This window comes from Python bivittatus, unplaced genomic scaffold (assembly GCF_059951505.1).
Source record: "Python bivittatus isolate LINGU-HERP-01145 unplaced genomic scaffold, Pbiv_v1 ctg000700_np1212, whole genome shotgun sequence".
In the NCBI taxonomy this organism is placed as follows: domain Eukaryota; kingdom Metazoa; phylum Chordata; class Lepidosauria; order Squamata; family Pythonidae; genus Python; species Python bivittatus.
This window is the reverse complement of record NW_028277098.1, coordinates 44,272,987-44,297,325: the sequence shown is the minus strand read 5'-3', so window position 1 is coordinate 44,297,325 and position 24,339 is coordinate 44,272,987. Positions and strand designations below refer to the sequence as shown.

General features: G+C 38.6%; 2 protein-coding genes across 8 annotated transcripts in view; one reads left to right on the top strand and one right to left on the bottom strand.

Annotated features, from left to right (window-relative positions):
• SLC1A7 (solute carrier family 1 member 7) overlaps positions 1–10,038 on the bottom strand; it is a 49,241-nt gene extending 39,203 nt beyond the window's left edge. The window contains exons 1-3 of one of the 5 annotated variants that reach the window (XM_088154200.1): positions 9,667–10,038; positions 3,332–3,533; positions 1,457–1,536 (exon numbers count right to left, since the gene is read on the bottom strand). In XM_088154200.1, coding sequence (XP_088010326.1) covers positions 1,457–1,536; positions 3,332–3,472 — 221 coding nt within the window. In that variant the 5' untranslated portion in view covers positions 3,473–3,533; positions 9,667–10,038. Of the gene's footprint in view, positions 1–1,456; positions 1,537–2,625; positions 6,828–9,666 lie in introns of those variants that run through there. The other 4 variants (XM_088154201.1, XM_088154202.1, XM_088154197.1 and 1 more) reach the window with 4 other exon arrangements.
• On the top strand, positions 9,952–23,230 carry CPT2 (carnitine palmitoyltransferase 2). Of its 3 annotated transcripts, XM_088154195.1 has the most exons (6): positions 10,045–10,184; positions 13,024–13,104; positions 13,809–13,915; positions 15,532–15,805; positions 17,373–18,677; positions 20,312–23,230. In XM_088154195.1, the coding sequence occupies exons 2-6, from the start codon at positions 13,089–13,091 to the stop codon at positions 20,641–20,643; spliced, it is 2,034 nt and encodes a 677-aa protein (XP_088010321.1). In that variant the 5' UTR covers positions 10,045–10,184; positions 13,024–13,088; the 3' UTR covers positions 20,644–23,230. The 3 variants fall into 3 exon arrangements, with proteins under 3 accessions (XP_007422316.1, XP_088010321.1, XP_088010322.1); XM_007422254.4 differs by lacking the exon at positions 15,532–15,805 and having other exon boundaries at positions 9,952–10,184; XM_088154196.1 differs by lacking the exons at positions 10,045–10,184; positions 13,024–13,104; positions 15,532–15,805 and adding an exon at positions 16,860–17,034 and having other exon boundaries at positions 13,803–13,915.
• The last annotated feature ends 1,109 nt before the right edge of the window (positions 23,231–24,339 follow it).

Below are 24,339 nucleotides of genomic sequence, written 5' to 3'. Positions count from 1 at the left end.
GTTGTATTTGGATGTGTTTATGTGTTAGTATTGTTTGATGTTTTTATATTTTATACCTTGCATAAACAGCCAGGGGTCATACCTTAATAAATACATTTATTTTCTTTTTTTTAAATCCCAGAAGGTACTGAAAAATTTTGAAACCTTTTTTTAAAAATATCATAAAATCCTTATCCAAGGCCCTTCTACATTTTGACTTCCTTCTTTCCCTCAATTTCTCTTCTGCTTTTTCTCATCAAAATAAAACATGAAGTTTCAGAGATGACCCAATGTTACTGTTGGCAGGCTCCAGTTGTTATATACTGTTTTCTGATTTACTGTAAATCAAGTTAATTAAACCTTAACACAGAGTAATCCCTTAATGTTGTAATGGGTTATAACAAGTCATGAATGAGCATGATTTAGATATCAGATCTGCGCACTGTTTAAGAAGTGTATGAAGAATACTCAGTTCCAAAATTGTTTGACATTTAAATCAAATGTCACTTTGTGTCATCAAATGTCAAAGATTGATACTAATCTTTTTTTCATTGTGTTATCTTCGGGAAACTTTTACAGGAAAGGCACCTTATAGAAAATCTGCAATATTAACCATTATCATATCCATCATTATAATATTATAGTTGATACATATGCAATTATAAATACGATCTTTGCAATTATAGAGCTAAAATTTATTATTGTTTCTGTGAAGCCTTAAGTGTATCTGATATTTTTCTAAAACTTCTTAAATGTATACCATGCGTGGAAAAACAGAAAGTTTCCCAAATTATGTTACAGTATAAAAACAGAATCATGAACAGTTATGTATCTCTTATAAAAGGGACCAGATATTTTTCACCTGTGCAACTCTTGGGGCAGCAAACATTACATAACACGCTTTTTAAAGCATGGTTCCCATACAAGGGATTATTTAAACTGACTGCAAAGCTCCATTTTATATAATTCTTACATAGATTCTCAGATAGATAGATAGATAGATAGATAGATAGATAGATAGATAGATAGATAGATAGATAGATAGATAGATAGATGTGCTTGGAGGCTGCATACAGTCTGTGGGTTGTCCACTACTGATATAATCATATATGTTAACTGATATCCTTCAGCTCAATGAAATGTAGCTAAAAGACATCTCTACTTAATGCATCAATTGCAAATGCAGCCAATGAAATATTAAAAGCTAAGTACACATTTATGAGCAAATGTGCATTTTTTAAAAAAATAAGTCACTTTAGCAATGAATGGTTGAGAGCGAAGAATCAGTGCAGGGGAAAAGAGGCACAAACCTTTCCCTACATCACCTTCTTCCCACAGTTAGGTTTCTACAAATGTATATTGTCTGGCCTAAACAGGCAAGCTAGTAACTCTCCGCCAAAACTATTATTTTGTATGAATCACCTGAAAACAAAAATGCTTGTACAAAAAGCAGTTGAACTGATATGGGCTAACCTACCTTGAAACAACCAGAGGGAGAATCAACATTTTCAACATTCTCATCAATAACTCTCCAGGAAATTGGAAATAACTAATTTCCTAAGAAAATAAGGAAATGGGTCAATTGATTTTTTTTCTAAAAAAAACATTTACCTCAAAATAGTGTTAATATGCTGTGATCTCTACATTATTGCTCTCTTCTTAAGTACAACAGCATACTAAATATAGGATGGAGTGACGAGAAAATGAACACGTGTAGAAGCTATTAATAATTGGCTTACTTTGAAATGGTGATTTTAATACTCATTGGGTTCTCACATGAATACTAAGTTTAGTATAAAAACTATGAATCTAGGAAAGAATTTAGCTTAGCTGTTATTAGGGGAAAAAAGTACTAAATCCACTGACTGCCAGACCTATCCGTCCACATCTCTATTAAAACAAACTGAATTAATATAATTCATCAGAGGGCATCAGAATCTTAAAGTAACTAGTTCTGCAGTAAAAAACTCAGCAGGGATGAATGAAGCAGGTGTGAAGTTCATAGTTGGGGGCTATATACTTTTATACTCCTAATTTTTCTTGGTGGTGGTACATACAGCAGAAGCTGGTGAAGAACATAAATTATGAACACATTCACAAGAGAGTGCCTGGTCGTTCAGATACCTTGGCCACAGACCATTTAAGGTTTTATAGGTCAAAACCCCCAGTATTCAAGAAGCCTCATCTCTGTGCCTAGGTTTTCACAGTGTTAACCTCCCAAGTTATCTCCCCATTTCACACATCAACTTGAAGGCAACTACAGGTAGTCCCCAGCTTAAGAATGAGTTCTGTTCCCAAGGTCTGTCCTTAAGTAAAATTTGTATGTAAGCCAGAACAGTATTACTGTATAATATTGTATAAGTAGTATTGTGTAATGAACTCAAACCATTGTGTATTTAACTTGAATTTTTGCTACAATAGGCTCTGTTCTTATCTATGGGTCGTCTGTAAACTGAGTGTTCTTAACCCAGGGACTACCTGTAGATCACTAGCTATACCAGTTAAATAGATGGCAAACCAGAAAAATCTGTATGCTGTTATACTGCCTGTTTTCCAGATGTGTACTCTCATATTTTGCCATGCTAGACAATTCCCTTACAATGTGAATTGACTCATGATAGATAATTGTGACTCTATTTCACTCACAATAGGTGGGGCAAATGCATATTTCTCATCTTCAGCCAGCATCTTTGGGGCAAACATTGTACAACATTTTCTAATTTGTTTGTTTTAAAAAAGAGAAAATTCCTATTATTTCAAAAAACAGTTAAGAAACCATTTTTTATCTAGCTTGTCCAGCATGAACTGTACACTATGGAAGGGGGTTAGATGAGAAGAAGCACATGGATTCTATAAACAGATGCATTCTTCAAGCTGCTCTAAAACATCCTTTCTAAAATAATGTCATTGCTAACAAAAACACATTAATTCTGGAGAGCTTTCCCTACAAATGTACTAAGACCAACAAAACTACTTCAGAGTAAATGGTTTGTGGAGTATAAGCATGTTATATATTATAAAAGAATATATATTAGCTTTCACTGGGAATAAGGTATTCAAACATACCAGGAATTCACAATGCAAGTTTTAAAAAAAATATTAAGCTTCCTGCCTGTTCCATTTGTACAGCTTGTACAAATAACATTTTATACATAGATATAATTGTGCAATGGCTCTTGCAGTTGTAATCAGCTTTTCAACTATTAAAAAATCTAAAGACAGCTTTAGTTTCAGAACAAGATGTCTTGTTTTGCAATATATCAGTTTAGCAAAATGTCCCACTGACCAACTCCTATTTTATTTTATTAATCCTTTGTTTCTCAATGATGCTACCCCTGCTTATATCACTGACCTGCTGAGAAAGGCGCCTTGTCCTCAGGAAGAATCCAAGGAGACATCCCACTATGACAGACAATACTGAGAGAATGAGTAAACCATTCCTTTTACAAACATCCTTGACTCGACCTAGCATTGCTTCAAAGGCCACTGCCATGGTGTCCTCAGTGATCTCCAGAGGGGAATCAGCATCCCAAAGAACCAGAGACCTTTCCAGCCTGTCGTGTTAGAATATCAGGCGTAGATTAGATGAAAGCATTTCTGGTGCTGCTTAGCTGACCTGCAAGGTCGCTCTTCTGCCAGTAGCCACCAAGCATGTATTTCCAAATTAATACCCACAATCCTATTAGTGACTACATCAATATGAACCTCAAGGAAGATTAAGAACTCTGGAAAATGAGAACAGAGTAGAGTAGCATTTTTGAAACCAGAGTGATCTTGGAGCAAAGGAATGCCCAAAATGAAAAGAAAATAATATAATTGTGCATTGTTAAGTTGTTATAAGCAGAGGGTCCTTAATAATGGAGGCATAAGGGGAATACAATCCATACAGTAGATATCTTCTGTTTTCATTCAAAGTGTAGGTGAATAACATTAGTTTATCACAAGACTAAACTGTAAATAATGGCGGCTTACTTTTCACTGTTAGCAAAAAAAAAAAAAAAATCTGGAAATTTTAGAAGCAATGGAAAAATTTTTTCTCCCCATCAACAACTTTTTCAGAAAAAAACTGATTTTTTTCAGATAATTGAAATATATGCAATTTATTGCTTTAATATGCTTTAACTTTCTAAAATGTATTATGTATAACTTGTTTTGCTCATAAATGTATGTTTGATCTATGAAATTGAAAAATATAGTTTATTCAATTTACTGATGGACTTTAATTTTTGTTGCAAATGGAGCCTCAAGCAGCTGAACTTGTATCTCTTTATTTTCATCTGCTAAGAAGAAGCGGGCAGCCAAAATCTTGCAATTGAAAACAAAAGAAACCATCAACACTGTAGCAAAATGAAACATTTTCTCCTGCAATGTATCAAGTACAGAAAACGCTTTTTAAAAAAGGGCTGGGATCAAGAGTCAGAATACACATTTTGCCACATGAAATGTTACCTAATTGGACTCATTTTCTGAATCTTAAGTGCTATCCTTCAGCAGTTCTACCACTTCTGAAGATTCACTTGTACTGAGATAAAATGTTCTACTCTATTATAAACTGGATTATTTCTTGATTTTGGTGTAATTTCAAATACAGACTTTTTTAAAAAGCACCTTAGCCATTTTATTTATTTATTTAGTTCAACTTCAGTGCCATCCAAGTCCAGACTGACCCTGGGTGGCTCACAAAATTAAAAAAAAACAAACCACAAATAAAATAAGATACATAAAAATGCAGTAAAGAAATTAAACAAAATGGCAGACCCAGGCAACTGACATCAAAACGTATGCAAGGGGTTCCATTCATTCTACCACAAGACCTAGGAGAACAGCCAGATCGATCGATCTATCTATCTATCTATCTATCTATCTATCTATCTATCTATCTATCTATCCCTTTCTTTCCTTTCTTTCCTTTCTTTCCTTCCTTTCTTTCCTTTCTTTCCTTCCTTTCTTTCCTTTCTTTCCTTTCTTTCTTTTTCAACTATAAAATAAAATATTTGGATTATAACATATTCCCTTTTTGCCCCAGTTTTCCAATTTGGGGGGTGGATCCTTGAAGGGAAGAAAACATTATTATACTTTTATTGATGAGATATAATAAACATCCACAGCAATATAAAATACTCTAGTTACATATAATATAAAAAGTCTACATTCATTAAATATAAAAGAAAAAACTAATATATAAAAAATCCATATAGTATCAATTTAGTATTAATATAGGATTAATTTATTCCTTAAATATATCACTGAATCTAGATCTTTTTCCTGAATGTTTCTGAGGTTTTTTCTCAGACATACACGTCTTGATTCACTATTGGTTTTATGGTGACAAGTAGACAAGCCATAAATGTATGATTAAGTCATGAGTCACATACATACACACAGATTCATTTCTCCCCCCCCCGCCACCTTTTATATGAGGAAGGGGAGAATTTGCAAGGATTATCAGGTATTAGGACATTCCTCCTTTCTTTAGCAACTCTTTTTTATAAGAAATACTGAAAACGCTTGTAAAAATATTTACAAATTGTAAAAATATGTTGCAGTCAATTATTTTGCAAATTATAAAAAGAATCTCATTTCTCAATACATTCTAAAATAATAATAATAATAATAATAATAATAATAATAATAATAATTTTAAAAAAGGTTAGGAAAGCAGGAATGGATATTGTATAAAATCCCAGAAAATCCCAAGCATTATCATTTGCATGAAGTGGTCACGAAAGGCCTCTTAAAGGTGATGGCTGTGATCCAGTGATCATGCTTATACTGATTAATTATTTTTAGTGATTATTTGGAAAGTTAATCAACCAGAACAAGAGCAGGAGAAGAAACTGTAATGTTCAGCAAAAAGCTCAAGAAAATGGGCAAAACAAATAAGCAGATAAACCACAATAAAATGCCCAGGGGGAAAAAAGCAGCTTTTATTGAAATGTACATCTACAAATGTTTGAGCAGGTGGCAGCAACTAACTTCTTGGCTGGTCTCAGAATTCTAAGGAGAGTTGGATCTGATTGTTACCTGGGCATGGAAATACCAGGCGATCCTAGAACTGTAATCTAGACTGGGAAATAACAGCAGCAGCAACAACAATCTGGTAAAAGACAATAACAAACCATTTGTGGCTTGATACCCAAAAACAAGATGGATGTGACCATGTAATCAATATGCCTACAAGTTGCTCTTAGAGAGTCTTTACTTTTATATGCATGAATGCTGTTCTACATGCTACCTTCTTCACAGATGTGGCATAACCAGATCCTGGGTATATTTACTCAGTGCAATGGTCCCACTTTATTTAACAGTCCCTTCTTCCAAAATATCTGTATAGTTATAAACAAGAATCCATAGCTTTTAGACAATAAATTAAAGGCAGAAACCATATACATTAGATGGGAATTCCTTCCTTCCTTCCTTCCATAGTATCTGGCCTGTATTGTTTGAGCAAACTAACACATACATCCTTCAAACTGCATTGATTTCCTTTCTCAACAGTTGGGTATATTATGGACAGAGACAAATGCGTAGGAATGTGTGAATTTCTTTGCATTTTTAAAATTTATTGAATGTTACACACGCTTGACAAAAAGCACTAGGATTTCAGTACTTGCAAAACTTAAACTAAATAGCTACACCCCTATTTATTAACTGATGATAAATTCTGTCCCAATGTGTTTGAGAGACAACATCACAAAATAATTATTCAGGCCTGTGCAACTCTTGGGGCAGCAAACATTACATAACATATTTTTAAGGCATGGTTCCCATACAAAGGAATATTTAAACTGACTGCAAAGCCCCATTTTTATATAATTCTTACCTAGATTTTTATATATATATATATATATATATACATATATATACATTTTATATATATATATATATATATATACATATATATACATTTTATATATATATATATATATATATATACAGAGAGAGAGAGAGAGAGAGAGAGAGAGAAGGATATCAGTTAACACATATGATTATATCAGTAGTGGACAACCCACAGGCTGTATGCAGCCTCCAAGCACCTATATATACAGTGGGGCAAAAAAGTATTTAGTCAGCCACCAATTGTGCAAGTTCTCCCACTTAAAAAGATGAGAGAGACCTGTAATTTTCATCATAGGTATACCTCAACTATGAGAGACAAAATGGGGGAAAAAATCCAGAAAATCACATTGTCTGATTTTTAAAGAATTTATTTGCAAATCATGGTGGAAAATAAGTATTTGGTCAATATCAAAAGTTCATCTCAATACTTTGTTGGCAATGACAGAGGTCAAACGTTTTCTGTAAGTCTTCACAAGGTTTTCACACACTGTTGCTGGTATTTTGGCCCATTCCTCCATGCAGATCTCCTCTAGAGCAGTGATGTTTTGGGGCTGTCGCTGGGCAACACGGACTTTCAACTCCCTCCAAAGGTTTTCCATGGGGTTGAGATCTGGAGACTGGCTAGGCCACTCCAGGACCTTGAAATGCTTCTTACGAAGCCACTCCTTCGTTGCCCGGGTGGTGTGTTTGGGATCATTGTCATGCTGAAAGACCCAGCCACATTTCATCTTCAATGCCCTTGCTAATGGAAGGAGGTGTTCACTCAAAATCTCACGATACATGGCCCCATTCATTCTTTCCTTTACACGGATCAGTCATCCTGGTCCCTTTGCAGAAAAACAGCCCCATAGCATGATGTTTCCACCCCCATGCTTCACAGTAGGTATGGTGTTCTTTGGATGCAACTCTTTCCTCCAAACACGACAAGTTGAGTTTAGACCAAAATGTTCTACTTTGGTTTCATCTGACCATATGACATTCTCCCAATCCTCTTCTGGATCATCCAAATGCTCTCTAGCAAACTTCAGACAGGGCCGGACATGTACTGGCTTAAGCAGGGGGACACATCTGGCACTGCAGGATTTGAGTCCTGGCGGCATAGTGTGTTACTGATGGTAGTCTTTGTTACTTTGGTCCCAGCTCTCTGCAGGTCATTCACTAGGTCCCCCCATGTGGTTCTGGGATTTTTGCTCACCATTCTTGTGATCATTTTGACCCCACAGGGTGAGATCTTGCATGGAGCCCCAGATCAAGGGAGATTATCAGTGGTCTTGTATGTCTTCCATTTTCTAATTATTGCTCCCACAGTTGATTTCTTCACACCAAGCTGCTTGCCTATTGCAGATTCAGTCTTCCCAACCTGATGCAGGTCTACAATTTTGTTTCTGATGTCCTTCAACAGCTCTTTGGTCTTGGCCATAGTGGAGTTTGGAGTGTGATTGTTTGAGGTTGTGGACAGGTGTCTTTTATACTGATAACAAGGTCAAACAGGTGCCATTACTATAGGTAACGAGTGGAGGACAGAGGAGCCTCTTAAAGAAGTAGTTACAGGTCTGTGAGAGCCAGACATCTTGCTTGTTTGTAGGTGACCAAATACTTATTTTCCACCATGATTTGCAAATAAATTCTTTAAAAATCAGACAATGTGATTTTCTGGATTTTTTTTCTCATTTTGTCTCTCATAGTTGAGATATACCTATGATGAAAATTACAGGCCTCTCTCATCTTTTTAAGTGGGAGAACTTGCACAATTGGTGGCTGACTAAATACTTTTTTGCCCCACTGTATATATATAGGCGCTTGGAGGCTGCATACAGCCTGTGGGTTGTCTACTACTGATATAATCATATGTGTTAACTGATATCCTTCAGCTCAATGAATTTCAGGGCAGTTTTGTATTCACTGTAAATGCACAGAAACAGTTGCATTAAAAAAGGAGTTTATCACTTCAAACATGCCAACAAAACTATAGATTTATATAGCAAGAACTGAGTATTATCCATACATTGCTTGAAGTCCAAAAGGAGTGAAGTGTGAATGCTCCTAAAAACACATGTAAACCATAACACTCACTCACAGAACACTAAATACTTATACAGATGTCCAGTATATGCATTACAATACTCAACCTAACCAAAATCAAAAACATTTAAAAGACTTTTACAGCAATCTTCTGCATGTCTACTCAGACTACAAGATCTTTTAAAAGGTTTGACTTAAGTGAAGCTGAATGCAGTGTAACTTATTCCTAGAAAAGGGTCAACAGGATTGCGACGTAAGGTTATCACCTATATTTACTTTCGTGGAAGTAACTCCTATTGAACTCCACAAAAATTATGCTTTTCCTGGCATAGAGAAAAAGGGAAAAAACTGGTTTTCTTAGGGATTAAGCAGGCGTTAAGAAAAGGGAAGAGGGCTTCGGCGGGAAAATTAAACAAGAAATGCAAAGAAAGGAAAGGAAAATAGAGAAAATAGCCCCCCCCCCGCCCCGCCCCCCATCGAGAAAGAAGCGCTTCTCAGAACACTCTCGGGCTTTTCTCGGTGGTTGATGGGTAATTTAATTCTCCTATAGGCTTCCGCGAGCAGTCCGCGGTTCAAGTGTTTCTATCACGAAGAAAGGATCTACCTCGCGATTCCCTAATTACAGTACCAGTCAAACAGCCCGCCCTTTTATCAAACTCTGCAGCTCCGGCTACGTTGCGGTCCACCAGCCTGCTTTTGTTTCAGAAGAGACTGGGAAACAACTTCTGCCTCGGTTTCTGCCACCCACCGGTTAAACCAGCGTCTCCTGTTGGCGTAAGGCTCCCGGAGGGCGCCCCAGGTTGGAGAACTGGAGTTAAAGGATACCTGTCAGAATGTCGCCCCGCCCCTGCCCCTTTCTGCGACTGGCTTGCACGCTTTATGGAGACGTGGGCCGGTGCTACTTCAGAGAGGTTGGCTAGTTTGGAGCGTAGAGTCAGCGCGTTGGGCTATCCCAGTCTGAGGGCTCAGTTCCGAGTCCAGACTGCTATGCAAACTTTCACTAACTACGGCTGAGTTAACAGAGCGCCCTGCCGCAAAAATGACCCGACGCTAGCGACTCGCACCCTCCCCCGGCCGTCCCACTTCTTTCGGTTTGAGGTAACTCCTCCCAGGGGCGGACACCGGCGGGTGGCTCTCTGCTTTCCCGCGACCGGGAGGGAACGTGTCCAGACCGCCATGCTGACCGGGGCGCTGCTATTTTCTTCCTTCTCCCGCTTCCGGAGGGCTTGGCTCCCGCCTGTCCTCACCGGGCCGCGAAGAAGCTACAGCCAAGACGATGCGTTCTCGCAATACTTGCACCGCAGCATCGTCCCCACTATGCATTACCAGAAGAGCCTGCCCCGGTAAGGAAGTGCTTCCTCGGGAGACTGGGGTGAAAGAGCTGTGCTTGGTCTCCGGTCCCCGGAACTGCTCCCGTGGCCCTTCGGCCTGGACCCCCCCAGCTTGGCTTGTTTCGTTTGTTTCGTTCCTTCGGCTGGGCTTCTGAAGTGACCTTTGATTCTCGTGTCCAATTCCCTCCCCTGCTTTCAAACAGGAAGCTAGGTACAAATCAAGGTGCCTCTCCTTCTCCAATCCAATCCAATCTCCGCTGGATTTGGGGGAAGCCGCGAAATTAGCTTGTGTCCAGAAGCTCCCTGTATCTACTGTATTGAGAATTCCTTAGAAAGGATGGTACAGGTTCATTCTTCCTACAGCACTTGATACAAACTCTTCAAAGAGCACATAATTTGTTTCACCCCGTAATTGGTTTCTATACGGAAGCAGGCAAATCGGGCGGTCCTTAAGAGTTTCATGCTGGAAAAGTTAAGGTGTGGTGATTGATAGATTTCTTGCTGCAGGGCTTTAGCCATCATCAGAACTTGATCTGTGGGATAGGTGGGACTTCTTGCTTCTGCTTTATCAGGAACCGCCCCCCGCCCCGGCTCACCTTATATATATATCTGTTGGGAGGAGTGATGAAGACTGCCCTCCACTTTAGGGGACAGCCTCTGTCACCCCACCTCATGGATCTGGCAGTGTTGGGGAGTTCCCAATAAAGTAGGAGAGTCTCTACTTGGATCCACTGCAGAGCTTGATTTGTGGGTGTAGGTTGCTGGATAGGGGTGATCTATCAGTGCCACTCTGCAGGTGTCACTCTGCAGGGCAGTGTAGAAAAAAATATGCCTCTACCAATAGGCAGGTTGGTGTAGCTGCCTTCACCCTCCCTCCCATGCAACCAGTTGAAAGCAGCCAATAGGATCCCAACCCCTGCTGAGTCATCACCACAATCCCTGCCAGAGTCATAGAAAATCATACAAGATTTGCATCGGGAGATGGAAAACACCACTTTCATGCTGAATCAAAACCCTGAAGAATTTAAAGGAGATTTGAAGGTCCATAGGATGAGAGAGAGAGAGGGAGAGATCCGCACTCCTATAATGTATACTATACAGTATAAGCCTTTGAACAAGATAGCACTGTGCAGAAATCCATAAAGAGTATCTTTTGCAGAACACAGCTTGCATTGAGATTAGTCAATGCATGTTTCTTCTGTACTCAAGAATAAATGGAAAACTATATCTACCCCATTTTGCACAGGGATGCTCAGTTATCTTGTGGTATTTGGATGCCTGATGCCAGGGACTCAAAGCTGCATAGAATGCTAGTTCATCAGAGACGGTGGACATGTTCTGAGTATTCATGTGAGAGTTAACTTATCCTCATGATGCAGTTTGGACCTAGATATATAAATGCTGTTTTTCTTGTTCAGTCATAGCAAATCCCAATGAGTTTGCTGCAGTTATTAATCTGAGGCAGCAGTGCTAAACTTTTTTTTACATACAGTACAGTATGTATAATGTGTGACCTCAGAACAAAGATTTTAACCTGTCTTAATAGCTGGATTGCACTGGCATATTCTGTGAACTCATGAGAGGGCAGGAACTAATCTTATTTCTGCATAACAAACTCTGAGAGATAGTATGAATTCTTGTTTAATTCAATTCCAGATTAAGAGAATGTACAGCAGTTGGATTGCTCACAAGAGTATCTAAGGTGAAATGTGAGTTGCTGTGTTCTAAATTACAGTGTGACAAGAGTTGTGTTAGGAGCTCAAAATGAGAAAGGGAGAAAGCAAGAACTTGCATTGCAGTTGGCAATGAAATAAGACCAGGATAAAATATGGTATGTAGGTGAAAGGTTAGTGCTAAAAGCAGGACATGATTCTCATCATTGCTATTCATAGTTAAATATGTACCTATTTTTTTATTTTTTGTGCCTTCAAGTCAGTTTTTGATTCCTGGCGACTGCCAGCTGGCTGACCTTGGGACAGTCACTCTCTCTCAGCCCTGGAAGGAGACAATGGCAAACCAAATCCGAAAATCTTGCCAAGAAAATTGCAGGGGCTAGTCCAAGCAGTTGCCAGGAGTCAACACTGACTTGAAGGGATGCATTTCTAAATCAACTTACCTAGGATCATTCTGTTAAGGTCAAAGTGTACTATTTTATTTAGTTGTCTAAATAACAGTGAAATCAACAGAGCATACTTTGGACTATGCCCAATATATTTTACTGTTCCTGCTAAATGAGTAACCCACATGTAAGTTATTGTGGCAAAAGAGGTATATCAATATATGGTACCTTAAATACTAACTTTAATGTTGATCCTGAAACATTTAAACCAGTTGTGCAGTATTCAGTTTCATTCCCCCTCTCCCGTTTTCCATTCCCCAGTTGTCAATATGCAACAGTATGCAACTGTTCTTGCTCAGTTGCCACGCTCAATGCTCATTAGTTTATTTGGGGGATTGGGGTTTATTTATGCATTGTACTTCTGCAGACCTATTGACACTATTGTTTTAAGTCTTGGGGGCATTTTTATCACGTAAGAATTGCTTTATTATAAGTCCTGGTTAATAGAATCTCTCCTTAACTTTGTTTCAAAATTAGTTTGCTCATTTCAGAGTAGCTGAATACTTGATACAAAAATGTATTCAGGTAAATATTAGCTAAAGGTTAATTTATCTGAGAGGATTATTAATAAATTATGCATAAATATAAATACAGTAAGCCTTAGAGCTGCTTTCAGGCTTGTGTTTAACTTAAAAACTGCTTGACCATTTAATCTATCAAAAATGTTTTTCTTGAGAGTTTATGATAACATGTTTTAACCTTATAGGCTCAATATTTTATTCCTCTTATTAGTTTGCCCATTCCAAAACTTGAAGATACAATTAGAAGATACCTGAGTGCTCAGAAACCTCTTTTGGATGATGATCGATTCAGGTAGGAACAAAGTTCCGTCTCTCTTATATCTTGTTCAGTTGCCTTTCTCAGCCTGGTTGCTCTGCAGATGTGCTGCACTACAACTCCCATTCTCCTGACTATTGGTTGTGCTGGGTGAGACTGATGGGAGTAGTAATCTGACCAGTCTCAGGAAAACTTGCTAGGTAGCACTGACAGAAACCTTCTCTTCCCTTTCCACTTCAGAACAAAGAGTTAACTCAAATGCAGATCCAAATACTGCAATGTGGAATTAATGATACTTTTTAATTCTTAGCTAGGAATTTCACAGGGACAAGGTGGGGAAGGGAATGGGGTCAGCTCCCCTGGGTAGGTCAGATGAGAAAATCAACTCTACAAGAAGACTAAAACCACATTTATTGAGATTGACTATAACAACACAATCTTACAAGTCTGATTGTGCTGTACCTCCTCTTCCTTCTTATACTTCAGTGAATTAGGGAGGTATCCGGCTGAGCCTCTTCCAAATGTCATCTCATACTCTGGACTTAAAAAATGCTTCAGCCCCTTTTGCCTAGGTAATAGTTCTTGCATATCTCAGTCAAGGACATCTTCCTCACTCTCTACAATGGATCAGGGTAGCACAGCACTGTTATCCAGCAGCATACTTCACATTTTCACCCAAAGTACTGTATCAGAGAGATATACTAAATTTCTTTCTCCTCTTGTTTCTTTTTTAAATGCAGGAAAACTGAACAACTTGCTGGCAATTTTGGGAATGGCATTGGTAGAGAATTGCATGATCAGTTGGTTGCAAAAGACAAACAAAACAAACATACTAGTTACATTTCAGGTAGGAAAATAATTGTGAAATGTTGCTTACATTCTGGATGTCTTTTCCTCAAATTGCTCAGTTAAGAACCAGTTCTAACCTGGCACATGTCAGAGGATGGATCTTCCTCTTCATTAACTTGTGCTGAAGCCACAGGTCTGAGACTGGTTTTGGTGCTCATTTGCATCTTTGAACAGTTAACATTTCCTTTAGGGGTGTGCATGAAATGGAAAGTATGCTTCCTTTCAAACCAGGAACAAACCTTTGTGTTCCAGAAGTTTTGCTGAACCATTTCAATTAATCCATAGTTCAGCAGAAGTAACAACTGGAAGGTTTTGGTTGTTCCAGGTTTCAGACAAAACTAAATCTGGAGGGATCCTGGAGTGATTTTGTGTGAATAGGACCTCCTCTCTCCACTCCTTCCCTTGGCAGTTCATAGCATGACGTATCCAACTGACATGCCCCCCTTCCCTTCCCTTCCTTCCCTTCCCTCACTGCTTACCCACTCCTCTAGTCTTCCCAGTGTCTTTCCTCCCCTCACCACTGTTGATGTCCTTGGCTGTTTTTCACTCTTACCTCTCCTAATCACTTCTGCCCAGAATGACTGCATTATAGCCTAGACTTAACATTCAAAACAATTGTTTCAATTTGGGCTATCAGAAACCATCTGTTCTATGCATGGAATTTATTTGGACAATTTTAGTTGGTTGAAAGCTGAATGTATGCCACCACAAAGCATTGGGTTGGAATTAGACTGAAGCCACAACCCTGGACCCCAAGAATAATTTCCGAGGGGACCTATAGGATTCATTAGATTCCCTTTTCCAGTTCTAGAGAATGGAAGGGAACACAGTGAATTGGTAGAACAAACATCTGTTTTCCATATAGATGGTCCCAGGTTCAACTCTTGGCATCTAGGAGGAAAGCAGGGTGACCTAATTTACCAAGTAGTTGCCTTTTATTTACTTGAATACTCTTCAAGTAGTGAAGGAGGAAATGAGAAAGGAAGGTTTAAAAAAAAAAAAAAATTATTATGGCAGTGGTTCTTAAACTGGGGGTAATTTTGGGCATATTCTGGGGGTAATGGAGCAATTTATAGTCAAGGATCCAGTATGGAACTGCTGCTGCAGAGATGCTTGTATAAAACAACACTCTTGGGTTTTTTTGTATGTGTATGGGCAATGACATTATTCAAGACTGGGAAAAAGGCTAATTGGGTCAAACAATTTAAGAACCACTGTATTATAACATTCACGTACTGCCGGCTCCATATGGACTCCTGGTGCTTTACAAGATTGTGCCATTCCAAGAAAGAAAATATATGGGCTGTAGAAAAAAAGTGATCATAGTGACTTAGTGACCAGAACCAACAGAATAATAATCTGTTGCAGGGTGCTAAACTTTGTGGTTTGGGAAAAAAGAACGGTCAGGATGAGAGAACGAAAAGGAAACTTGCTTCAGCAGATGGGAGGAATATCAGAACATAAAGAAAGGAGGCAGCAAAAATGGGATAAAAAATGAAGAAAGAGAAAAAATAGAAGAGCAAGGAAGAGAACATTTATAGAATTTAGATTAGTGAACTTTATTTATTTAGCCCCGCCTCCCCATGTTTTCTTTCTCTTACATGTATGATACAGTGGTACCTCGGGATACGAAAGCCTCTACTAACGAACTTTTCGGGTTATGACCAGCTCCGGCCGCAAAAATTTACCTCGATGTGCGAACTCCGCCTCGGGGTATGGTCATTTTTCTGCCGACACGTGGTCTGCGGCCATTTTTCCGCCCCTGACACGTGGTCTGCGGCCGTTTTCCCGCTGCGCGGCACCCGGCCATTTTCCCGCCCCGCCGTGCGGCACCTGGCCGTTTTCCCGCCCCTGATGCGTGGTCCGCAGACGCCAGAACGGATTAACGGTAATTACATTGAACCTTATGGGAAAATTTGCTTCGGGGTGCGACCAAATTCGGAGGGCGGAACGGATTAACCGGATTTACATTGAACCCTATGGGGAAATTTGTGTCGGGTTACGACCAACTTGGGATACGCCCAGAGTCATGGAACGGATTAAGTTCGTATCCCGAGGTACCACTGTATTGGCCTTTGGAAACATACCAAGGATAACAGAAATGTTTGTGCACAATACACCCATTATTGGTATAAATCTCACCACATTTGCCACTATTCTACTTCTCAATTCTTGCTAAATGCTTTAATAAAATAGTGCCTTATTACATGGTACATAAACAAGACTCTGAATTAAATCACTGTGAATTTAAAATGCTATCTGCTCCATCCTATTTGCTTGATAGTAGGCTGAGAAATGATTATACATTAAAGGTTACCCAAGTTATAATCTTTCCACTGAGTGACAGAACATAATATGCAGAACCAAAATATGTATGCTACTGAAGTCAGGTGGAAAAGAAGAGAATTGTTTTATTGTTCCCCCTCCCCTCCCCACCCCACCTATTTTTCTTTTATTTGAAATAAAATGCTGCAAGATTTCTTATTCAAATGAAGTTTAGGAAGACGACAGTGAAGTAGTTCTCTGCGTTTCGATGGGCAACTAATAAGCAGTAGTGTAGTACTATTGATTGAGAGAAGGTGGTTACTTAGAAGTGGAATATGAGTGGAAAATCTAAGATAACCATTGCAAATCAAAATCACACAAAATCACTCAATTCTCTTTCATAGTGGTGGCAATGCTGTCTGTCCTAACTAGGAGCAGAATTGGTGGCCTAAATGCATGTTATTTCTTACTACATCCTTATCAATGTTCTGCAGAGTCTAGGCTTTTTGGTTGTAGATGTGTTTTCGATAGCCATTTTGTTGCTAGCTTCTGTCACTAACTTGTGAAAATTTTAAAAAAATAGAACAGCAATGTCAATTTTATTCCAATATATTTGTTTGAAGGTTCAGACTCTGCAGAGAATTACTTTTCATTTCCTATTAACATTTATTTTGCAGTCCTCATATTTGTGAAGAAATACCACAGTTTTTATGCCAAGTATAGAATTCAGTTACTTTAGTGGATAGAATGAAGACAGGGATTAGAAGTGAAACCTTTGCTGGGGAACTGAAACTTTTGGAGGAAAAAAAGGAAAGAAAAGCACAGGAAAGAGCAGAAGCGACAGGCAAAAAGGTAAAAGAAAAAGGTAGTGTGTGTATTTGTGTGTGTGTGTGTGTGTGTGTGAGAGAGAGAGAGAGAGAGAGAGGCTTTTTTCACTGAAGAGAAATGATAAATGGTGAAAGAGGAGAGCAAATTGTAAATGAGCATTGGGTGCAAAATAAATGCCCCATATTAAATTAATGGCAGGAAATTTAAAAGAAGTTCTGTTTTCAGTTGGTGGGAACTCGGCAACTTAATTTGTACTGCATCCCATAGATCTCATTAAATATACTTAACTAGAGGTCCCTCACATGAGCATCTCGTGTTAATGATACTTGAACTTTACTTATATTGTTGCCTCTTAATTTCAGATCCCTGGTTTAACATGTACCTTCAGGCACGGGAACCAGTTATTTTGAACTTCAATCCCTTCATGGCTTTCAGTCCTGATCCCAAACCCGAATACAACAATCAGCTTGTAAAAGCCACTAACATGACTGTTTCTGCTTTACGTTTCTTGAAGACTCTTAGGGCAGGCATCTTAGAACCAGAGGTGTTTCATCTCAACCCATCCAAAAGCGACACTCCAGTCTTTAAAAAGTTTATTCGATTTGTGCCCCCTTCTCTCTCATGGTTTGGTGCCTATATGGTGAATGCCTACCCACTAGACATGTCACAATACTTCAGGCTTTTCAATTCCACGCGGCTACCTAAACCCAAGAAAGATGAGCTGTTTACAGATGAGCACGAGAGGCATTTACTGGTGCTTAGAAATGGACACTTCTATGCGTTTGATGTGATAGACAGAAATGGCAATATAGTAAAACCATCAGAAATTCAAGCCCACTTAAAATTCATCCTTTCGGACAATGCTTCTGCTCCAGCATTCCCTCTTGCTTATCTAACCACCGAAAATCGGGACACTTGGGCGACTCTGAGACAGGAACTCCTTGACAATGGCAACAGGGAGGCCTTAAGGAAAGTGGATTCGGCCATATTCTGTCTGTGCCTTGATGATTTCCCAATTAAAGATCTCAACCATCTGTCTCATACTATGCTCCATGGTGATGGCACTAACAGGTGGTATGACAAATCATTTAATCTTATTTTAGCTAAAGACGGCTCTGCAGCAATTCACTTTGAGCATTCCTGGGGAGACGGTGTAGCTGTGCTTAGGTTCCAAAACGAAGTGTTTAAAGACAGCACCGAGTCTCCTGCAATTACTCCTCAGTCTCAGCCGGCTGCCTGTGATTCAGTCAGAGCCGTAGAGAAGCTGAATTTTAAATTAAATGATGCCTTAAAAGAAGGAATTACCAAAGCCAAGCAAAATTTTGATGCTACTGTGAAAACACTGACGCTGGAGACTTTCCAGTTCAAAAGAGGAGGCAAGGAATTCATAAAGACACAGAAGCTGAGTCCTGATGCTGTAGCTCAGCTTGCCTTCCAGATGGCTTTTCTCAGACAATATGGCCAAACAGTTGCCACCTATGAATCTTGTAGCACAGCAGCATTCAAACATGGTCGCACTGAAACTATCCGGCCGGCTTCGGTCTACACAAAGGCATGCTCAGAGGCATTAGTCAGGAAGCCAGCGAAACACAGTACTGTGGAGCTACGCCAGATGATCACAGAGTGCTCTACGTATCACAGTCAACTCACAAAAGAAGCTGCCCTGGGTTAGTATGGCTGTGAAGCTGTAGCGATCTTCCTCCTACTTTTGATTACATTGACTACAGCCCTTTTCTTTGTTGACTTCCATGTGGATAAGTGGTGTTCACAGCAATATAACTTTTTTTTTTGAGTAACATAATCCAATTGCAGTGGATCATTTAGACGTGTTGATTTCATTCATTCATTCATTCATTCATTCATTCATTCATTCATTCATTCATTCATTCATTCATATTTAGATGCCACCTGACTCCAACTGATTCTGAGTGGCTAACAACAATAGATTTATATGACAAGAATACAAAATACTTCCATGTAGTATTTTGAGATACAGATATTATGCAAATTGGTAGCATGCCCTCATCATTACTTGTTTGGACTACTCTAGTGCAGTCTACATGGAGCTGCCTTTGAAGACCATCCTGAAGATGCTATTGCTTCAGTACAGGGCAGTACAGTGTTGTCTGTTGCACAATGCCCAGGACATACAGGTAGTCCTCGTTTAGTGACCACAATTGGTAACTGGCAACCTGTCATTAAGCAAAGTGATCGCTAAGTGAAACTACAACTGTTCTTGTGATCTTTCTTCAGCTTTCCTTTGCTTTACAGACCTGCTAAGGTCATAGATGCATGGCTTGGTTTCAATGTTACTTTTTCATCACTGTCATACTGCAAACAGTTGCTAAACAAGGCAGTCGCTAAACGAGGACTACCTGTACTGCACTGGCTGCCATAGGGTGCAATTCAAAGTGCTGATTTTGTCCTATAAAGTCCTTTATGGTTGGCACCTAAGTGTGTTCAAGAGCTCCCTCTCCAACTGAGGTTGACCCATCTTGAGGCATTCATCCTGGAACAAACTGCTTGTGGTGTCCTATTTTTCAGAAGTGGGGTGGGGAGCTAAAAGCAGGAAAGGCTCCTTTTCAGTGATGGCTGTGGTATTTTGGAGCATCTTCCCTCTGGAACTGACACCATTGCTAGCAGCTTTTTGGAAGCTGGTTAAAATTGAACTATTCTGGAAAGCTTTGGGAGGTTAATTGAGATGTTTGTTTCTTTTATGAAATGTATATACTACTTCAATGCAGGTGGTCCATAGGCAATTTAACTATATATAATGAAATACAGTAAAAGTAAAACAACAATTTTAAAAATATAAACAATATAGTAATATAGTAAATCTAAACCCTCACAGATGGCTCCGGAATCAGTTCTGAAATTCCCTTTGGAAAAATCAAGTCTTTACAATTTTTTGGAAACCATAGATGTTGCCTGTGTTTTATTGCTGCTGCTTTAATTTTCATATATTGGTATCATTACCATGAACATATTAATCATCATAATGATGATGCTGTTTAGCACCAGTAGTCACTGAGATGTTAATTAATATTTCAGGTGGCATGAAGTCTTCTTGGCACTGTAAGACATTAACATAGTGACTGGAACTGGTTAAATAAATTTATTATTTTACTACTTATTTAAACAAGGTCACAAACCTTTTTCTTTTTTACAACAGCATTTTTAATTTTCTGAAATAAATGATTAGCAGCCTGTCATTTTTGGCTTTGGAGGCGGTATAAAATAAGATTTAGAAACAGGTAGTGATTTTTTCAGAGCCACTCACAATTGTATTTTTTCCTGACAGGCCAGGGATTTGATCGTCACCTTTATGGATTGCGGTGTGAGGCAGAATCCCGAGGAATTTCTTTGCCAGATCTTTACAAGGACCAAGCTTATGCATGGATTAACCACAACATTCTCTCCACAAGTACTCTCAGCAGTTCAGCTGTGTTCATGGGTGGATTTGGGCCAGTGGTGCCTGATGGATTTGGCATAGCTTATGGCATGCACGATAACTGGATCGGGTGCAATGTTTCTGCTTATCCATCTAGGAATGCACTAGAATTCCTTCAGTGTGTGCACAAGTCACTGGACGATATTTTCAATATTTTAGAAGGGAAACAAATTAGTAATTAAGATAGAGCAGGGCTGGTTTTCTTAAATATGTTATGTAACAAACTCCTTTTGGCTCAAGTTTAATGTTCCAGCTGGATTGTGACCTGCTTCTCCTTTTTAAAAAAATGACAGATTAAGGTCTAGAGAAAAAAGAATGTACAGGTAATCCTTGATTTATGACCACAATAGGGGCGAGAAAATTTGTCATTAAGTGGTGCAGTCATTAAGCGAGGCATCATGTGACAGCACCTAGTTTTATGACATTTTTTGCAGCAGTCATTAAGTGAATCACCACAGTTAAGTGAATCATATTAAGCAAATCACGTAGTCATTAAGTGAATCCTGCAGTTCCCCATTGATTTTGCTTGTCAGAAGCCAGCTGGGAAGGTTGCAAATGGCAATCATGTGACCCCAGCATGCTGCAACCGTTTTAAATACATGCTGGTTGCCAAGTGCCCAAATTTTGATTACATGACTGGGGGACATTACAATGGTTGTAAATGCAAGGACTGGTCATAAGTCACTTTTTTCAGCACTGTCGTAACTTTGAACGGTGGCTAAACAAATAGTCGTAAGTCGAGGACTACCTGTAAAGAGCTGGCCCACTGGGTTTTTACATTTGCCATGACTAACTTGTTACACTGATTTCAATGGCTGTACTCCAAATATGACTAAGCCTGGATCCAACTCTGTGAGTATAAATGGAGTTCCAATTGTGTTGTATCTATTATCTATCGGCTAACAGATTTTCTTGCAGTATAAGACTGCTTGATACAGTCTTTGCTAATATGTGTGTTAGTTTGATTAATTTATAATATATATGAACAACCTGTATCAAATATATGAATAATCCTTGGGTGATGTTTAGATGACAACCCACCTTCTGCAAGCCTTGTGTTATAAGACAATCCAATATTATACATTTATTTTTGTAAAAGAGAAGAAATCTTGACTAGCATAGCATTATGTTTATTGGTATAGAAATTTTCATATCCTTCCTGAGATCTGCCTTGTGACACTTAAGTGAAAGTTTTAGAATCCTTACAACAAACAGCTACAAGAATATCCAGTAAGGCAAGTACCATATTTACCCAAAGGGAAGAAAAAAAAAAATCCTGAATTAAAATGACTTTCCCCCAATGAAGACTAAATGGAGAAAAATACAGGCAAAAACACTGTGCAATGCCCATTTTCTGTGCCTACTAAACTTAAGGTTGACAACTGCATCGAATGACAGAATTGCCGGACTAGAAGGGAAACTCTAGGTGAAACACTGACCACCAGGCATCACCAGGCCCATCCTGGTGGTCAGTGTAACCGAAAATATACAAGATATATATACACTGTGTAAAAAAAAAAAAAAATACCCCCCAAAGAAATGGGGTGGAAGTCATGTAAAATGGCATACATAGAGGAATGACATATAACTTCTGTATCTTTCTGCTCTGAGAGCTTAAGGGAAGGTAGATAATATATACCATTCTGATAGAACTTCTGGCTGAAATGTATCCTGAAAATTTCCCGCTGAATAAATGTGGCACATTTTATGTGAATGTGCATCTATCGGTGTATACATGTTTACTAGAAGCCACATACACACAAAAACCACAATAACTGATAATTAATAGTGCCTAAGTAAAAATAATTGCCTAAAGTTTCCCATTTAGAAAATCCCTATTATTTCTCACACCAAGAAATACAAGAATACATGCTTACATATTCCTTTATCTCCCAACAGAATCAAGACCACCCCTTTCACCTAGAACCAGCCCATGATGTCAGGTCTCCCCAGGAGAGGATGCTTAGGATCCCCATCCTATAAGAGGATTGATATTAAGGAACAGCTTGGTTCCTGAGATTTGATTGATGCCTACTTTGTTGGCTTTACAGAAGGCTTTGAAGACAGTTCTCTTCTGAGAAGCATTCGGGTGCTATCTGCCTAACTTTTTGTTTCAATATTTGGCTAATGCTTGGGTAGTTTTTACACTGGTACCGTTTTTTTTGTTTTTTGTTTTACATTTTGTAACTAGACATTCTATGGAGGGTTGAAGGGCCACTGGACTTTTTAATGCCTGCTTTCCCCCCCCTGTTCTTGTCAACAGCCTTGATTGTATTAAGAACAACAGGACAGAGGTGGGGTCAAGGGAAGGGGTAGCTGCACTGGGACGGAAAGGAAAAGGGGGGGGGACACAACCAGGTGAGTATGGAAAGTGATAACTTGAAGAAAACTTTAGGTATTACATAAAGGGTTAAAACACTAGGCAAGCACTTCTTCTCAAGCAATAGATTATTTTCAGGCTAATCTTTAAAAGCATCCACTTTTTGGTGCAGGGATGTCTGCAGACGTCACTCATGCGGATTACGATGTTTTCAGCCGTCTCTTCTGTTCTGACTAGTAAATTTAAAAGACACCTCCATCCTTATTATTCATCTTTCTGCACAAAAAAGTATATTTACCTAGAAGAATCCAATACATTGTATCTCTAACATGTCATTACTCAGAATAATCATTTTGTTTTTCCTGATATATTAAGAATGTATAAACTCTGCCTCTGCAAGCCTATATGTATATATGTTTATGTACTCTAAATAAAGCTCAGTGCAATGAGGAGTACTCCCAATTAAATGTTTAAAGGAAATGGAACTGAAATATGAATTCTCAGTATATTAAATGTTCACATTATTATCAAATTGACTTTGTTTTTAATAAGTAACCTCAGAACATACAGTTTGGATTTTAAGTTAAGAAACGTCATCAAAGGAACTCTCCATCTCCTCCAAGAATCACCTGTAACTCAGAACAGTGTGAAGAAAGGAAGAAAATGGAGCACTTTCCTTTCACAAGGTTTTATTTATTTATCTTCATCCAATTACAGCAGGTGAAACTGCACAATTCTAATGCCAACAGAGAAGCAATTCTGCTAATATGAGGTTGAAAATTAATTTTGTCTTCTAGCTGTGTTATATTCTACTAAATTCAAAGATCCCCCCAATTTGCACAAGTGATTTTAGGAAGTTGAAAGGGTGCAAGACAAATGGGAAAGTCTCCTTGTAAATTAGCACTTTCTCCTGGATCCTTCTTGGAAGTGATTCAACTTCCATATTTTTACACATTCCAGTTTATAACAATCACCAGGTAAGAACAAGGAGGAAGGAGGTTGCAAGAGGTACCATTCATTCTTCAAAGGAAGAGGTAAAAATATTTTTCAGGTGTTTGAAATAACAGAATCGCCACATGTAATAGTTCAAGGTGAAAGACATAATATAGTACATGCTTGGATATATTAAATATATCATAGAAATGTATATAGAATTTGAAATAAGTGACAGTTGTCTGGCATTTAAAAAAAATACAAGCTAATTTAAAAAAGAATATATGAAGGTATCATGTATGTTACTTACATTGGTTTTTCTCAGCAGACCATAAAGCATTTCCACTTAGACATAAAATGTGAGAGGAACCAAAATGTAAAATGTTGAGAGCACATTCTTTCTGTACAGCATGTTTCTCCCTGTTAATCAGCATTATAAATTACCTTAAAGGAGGAATTCACAATTCTTTCATTAATCTAAATATAGCATGCAACCTTCAGCCAGATGCTGTCCTGTGCCTGAATGTTTTCTGATTTTTACTGTACTTTTCTTCTTGTGTAAACATACATTCAACACTCCAAGACAAGGACTGCAGTGTTAACTGCATGCATTTTTACACTTGCA

Bases quoted from the DNA above. Each gene is read 5' to 3' on its own strand.
- CPT2 (XM_088154195.1), top strand. The intron at 15,806-17,372 runs GTAATTACATTG...TCTTAATTTCAG, and splicing joins GACGCCAGAACGGATTAACG to ATCCCTGGTTTAACATGTAC. The intron at 18,678-20,311 runs GTTAGTATGGCT...TTTTCCTGACAG, and splicing joins CACAAAAGAAGCTGCCCTGG to GCCAGGGATTTGATCGTCAC.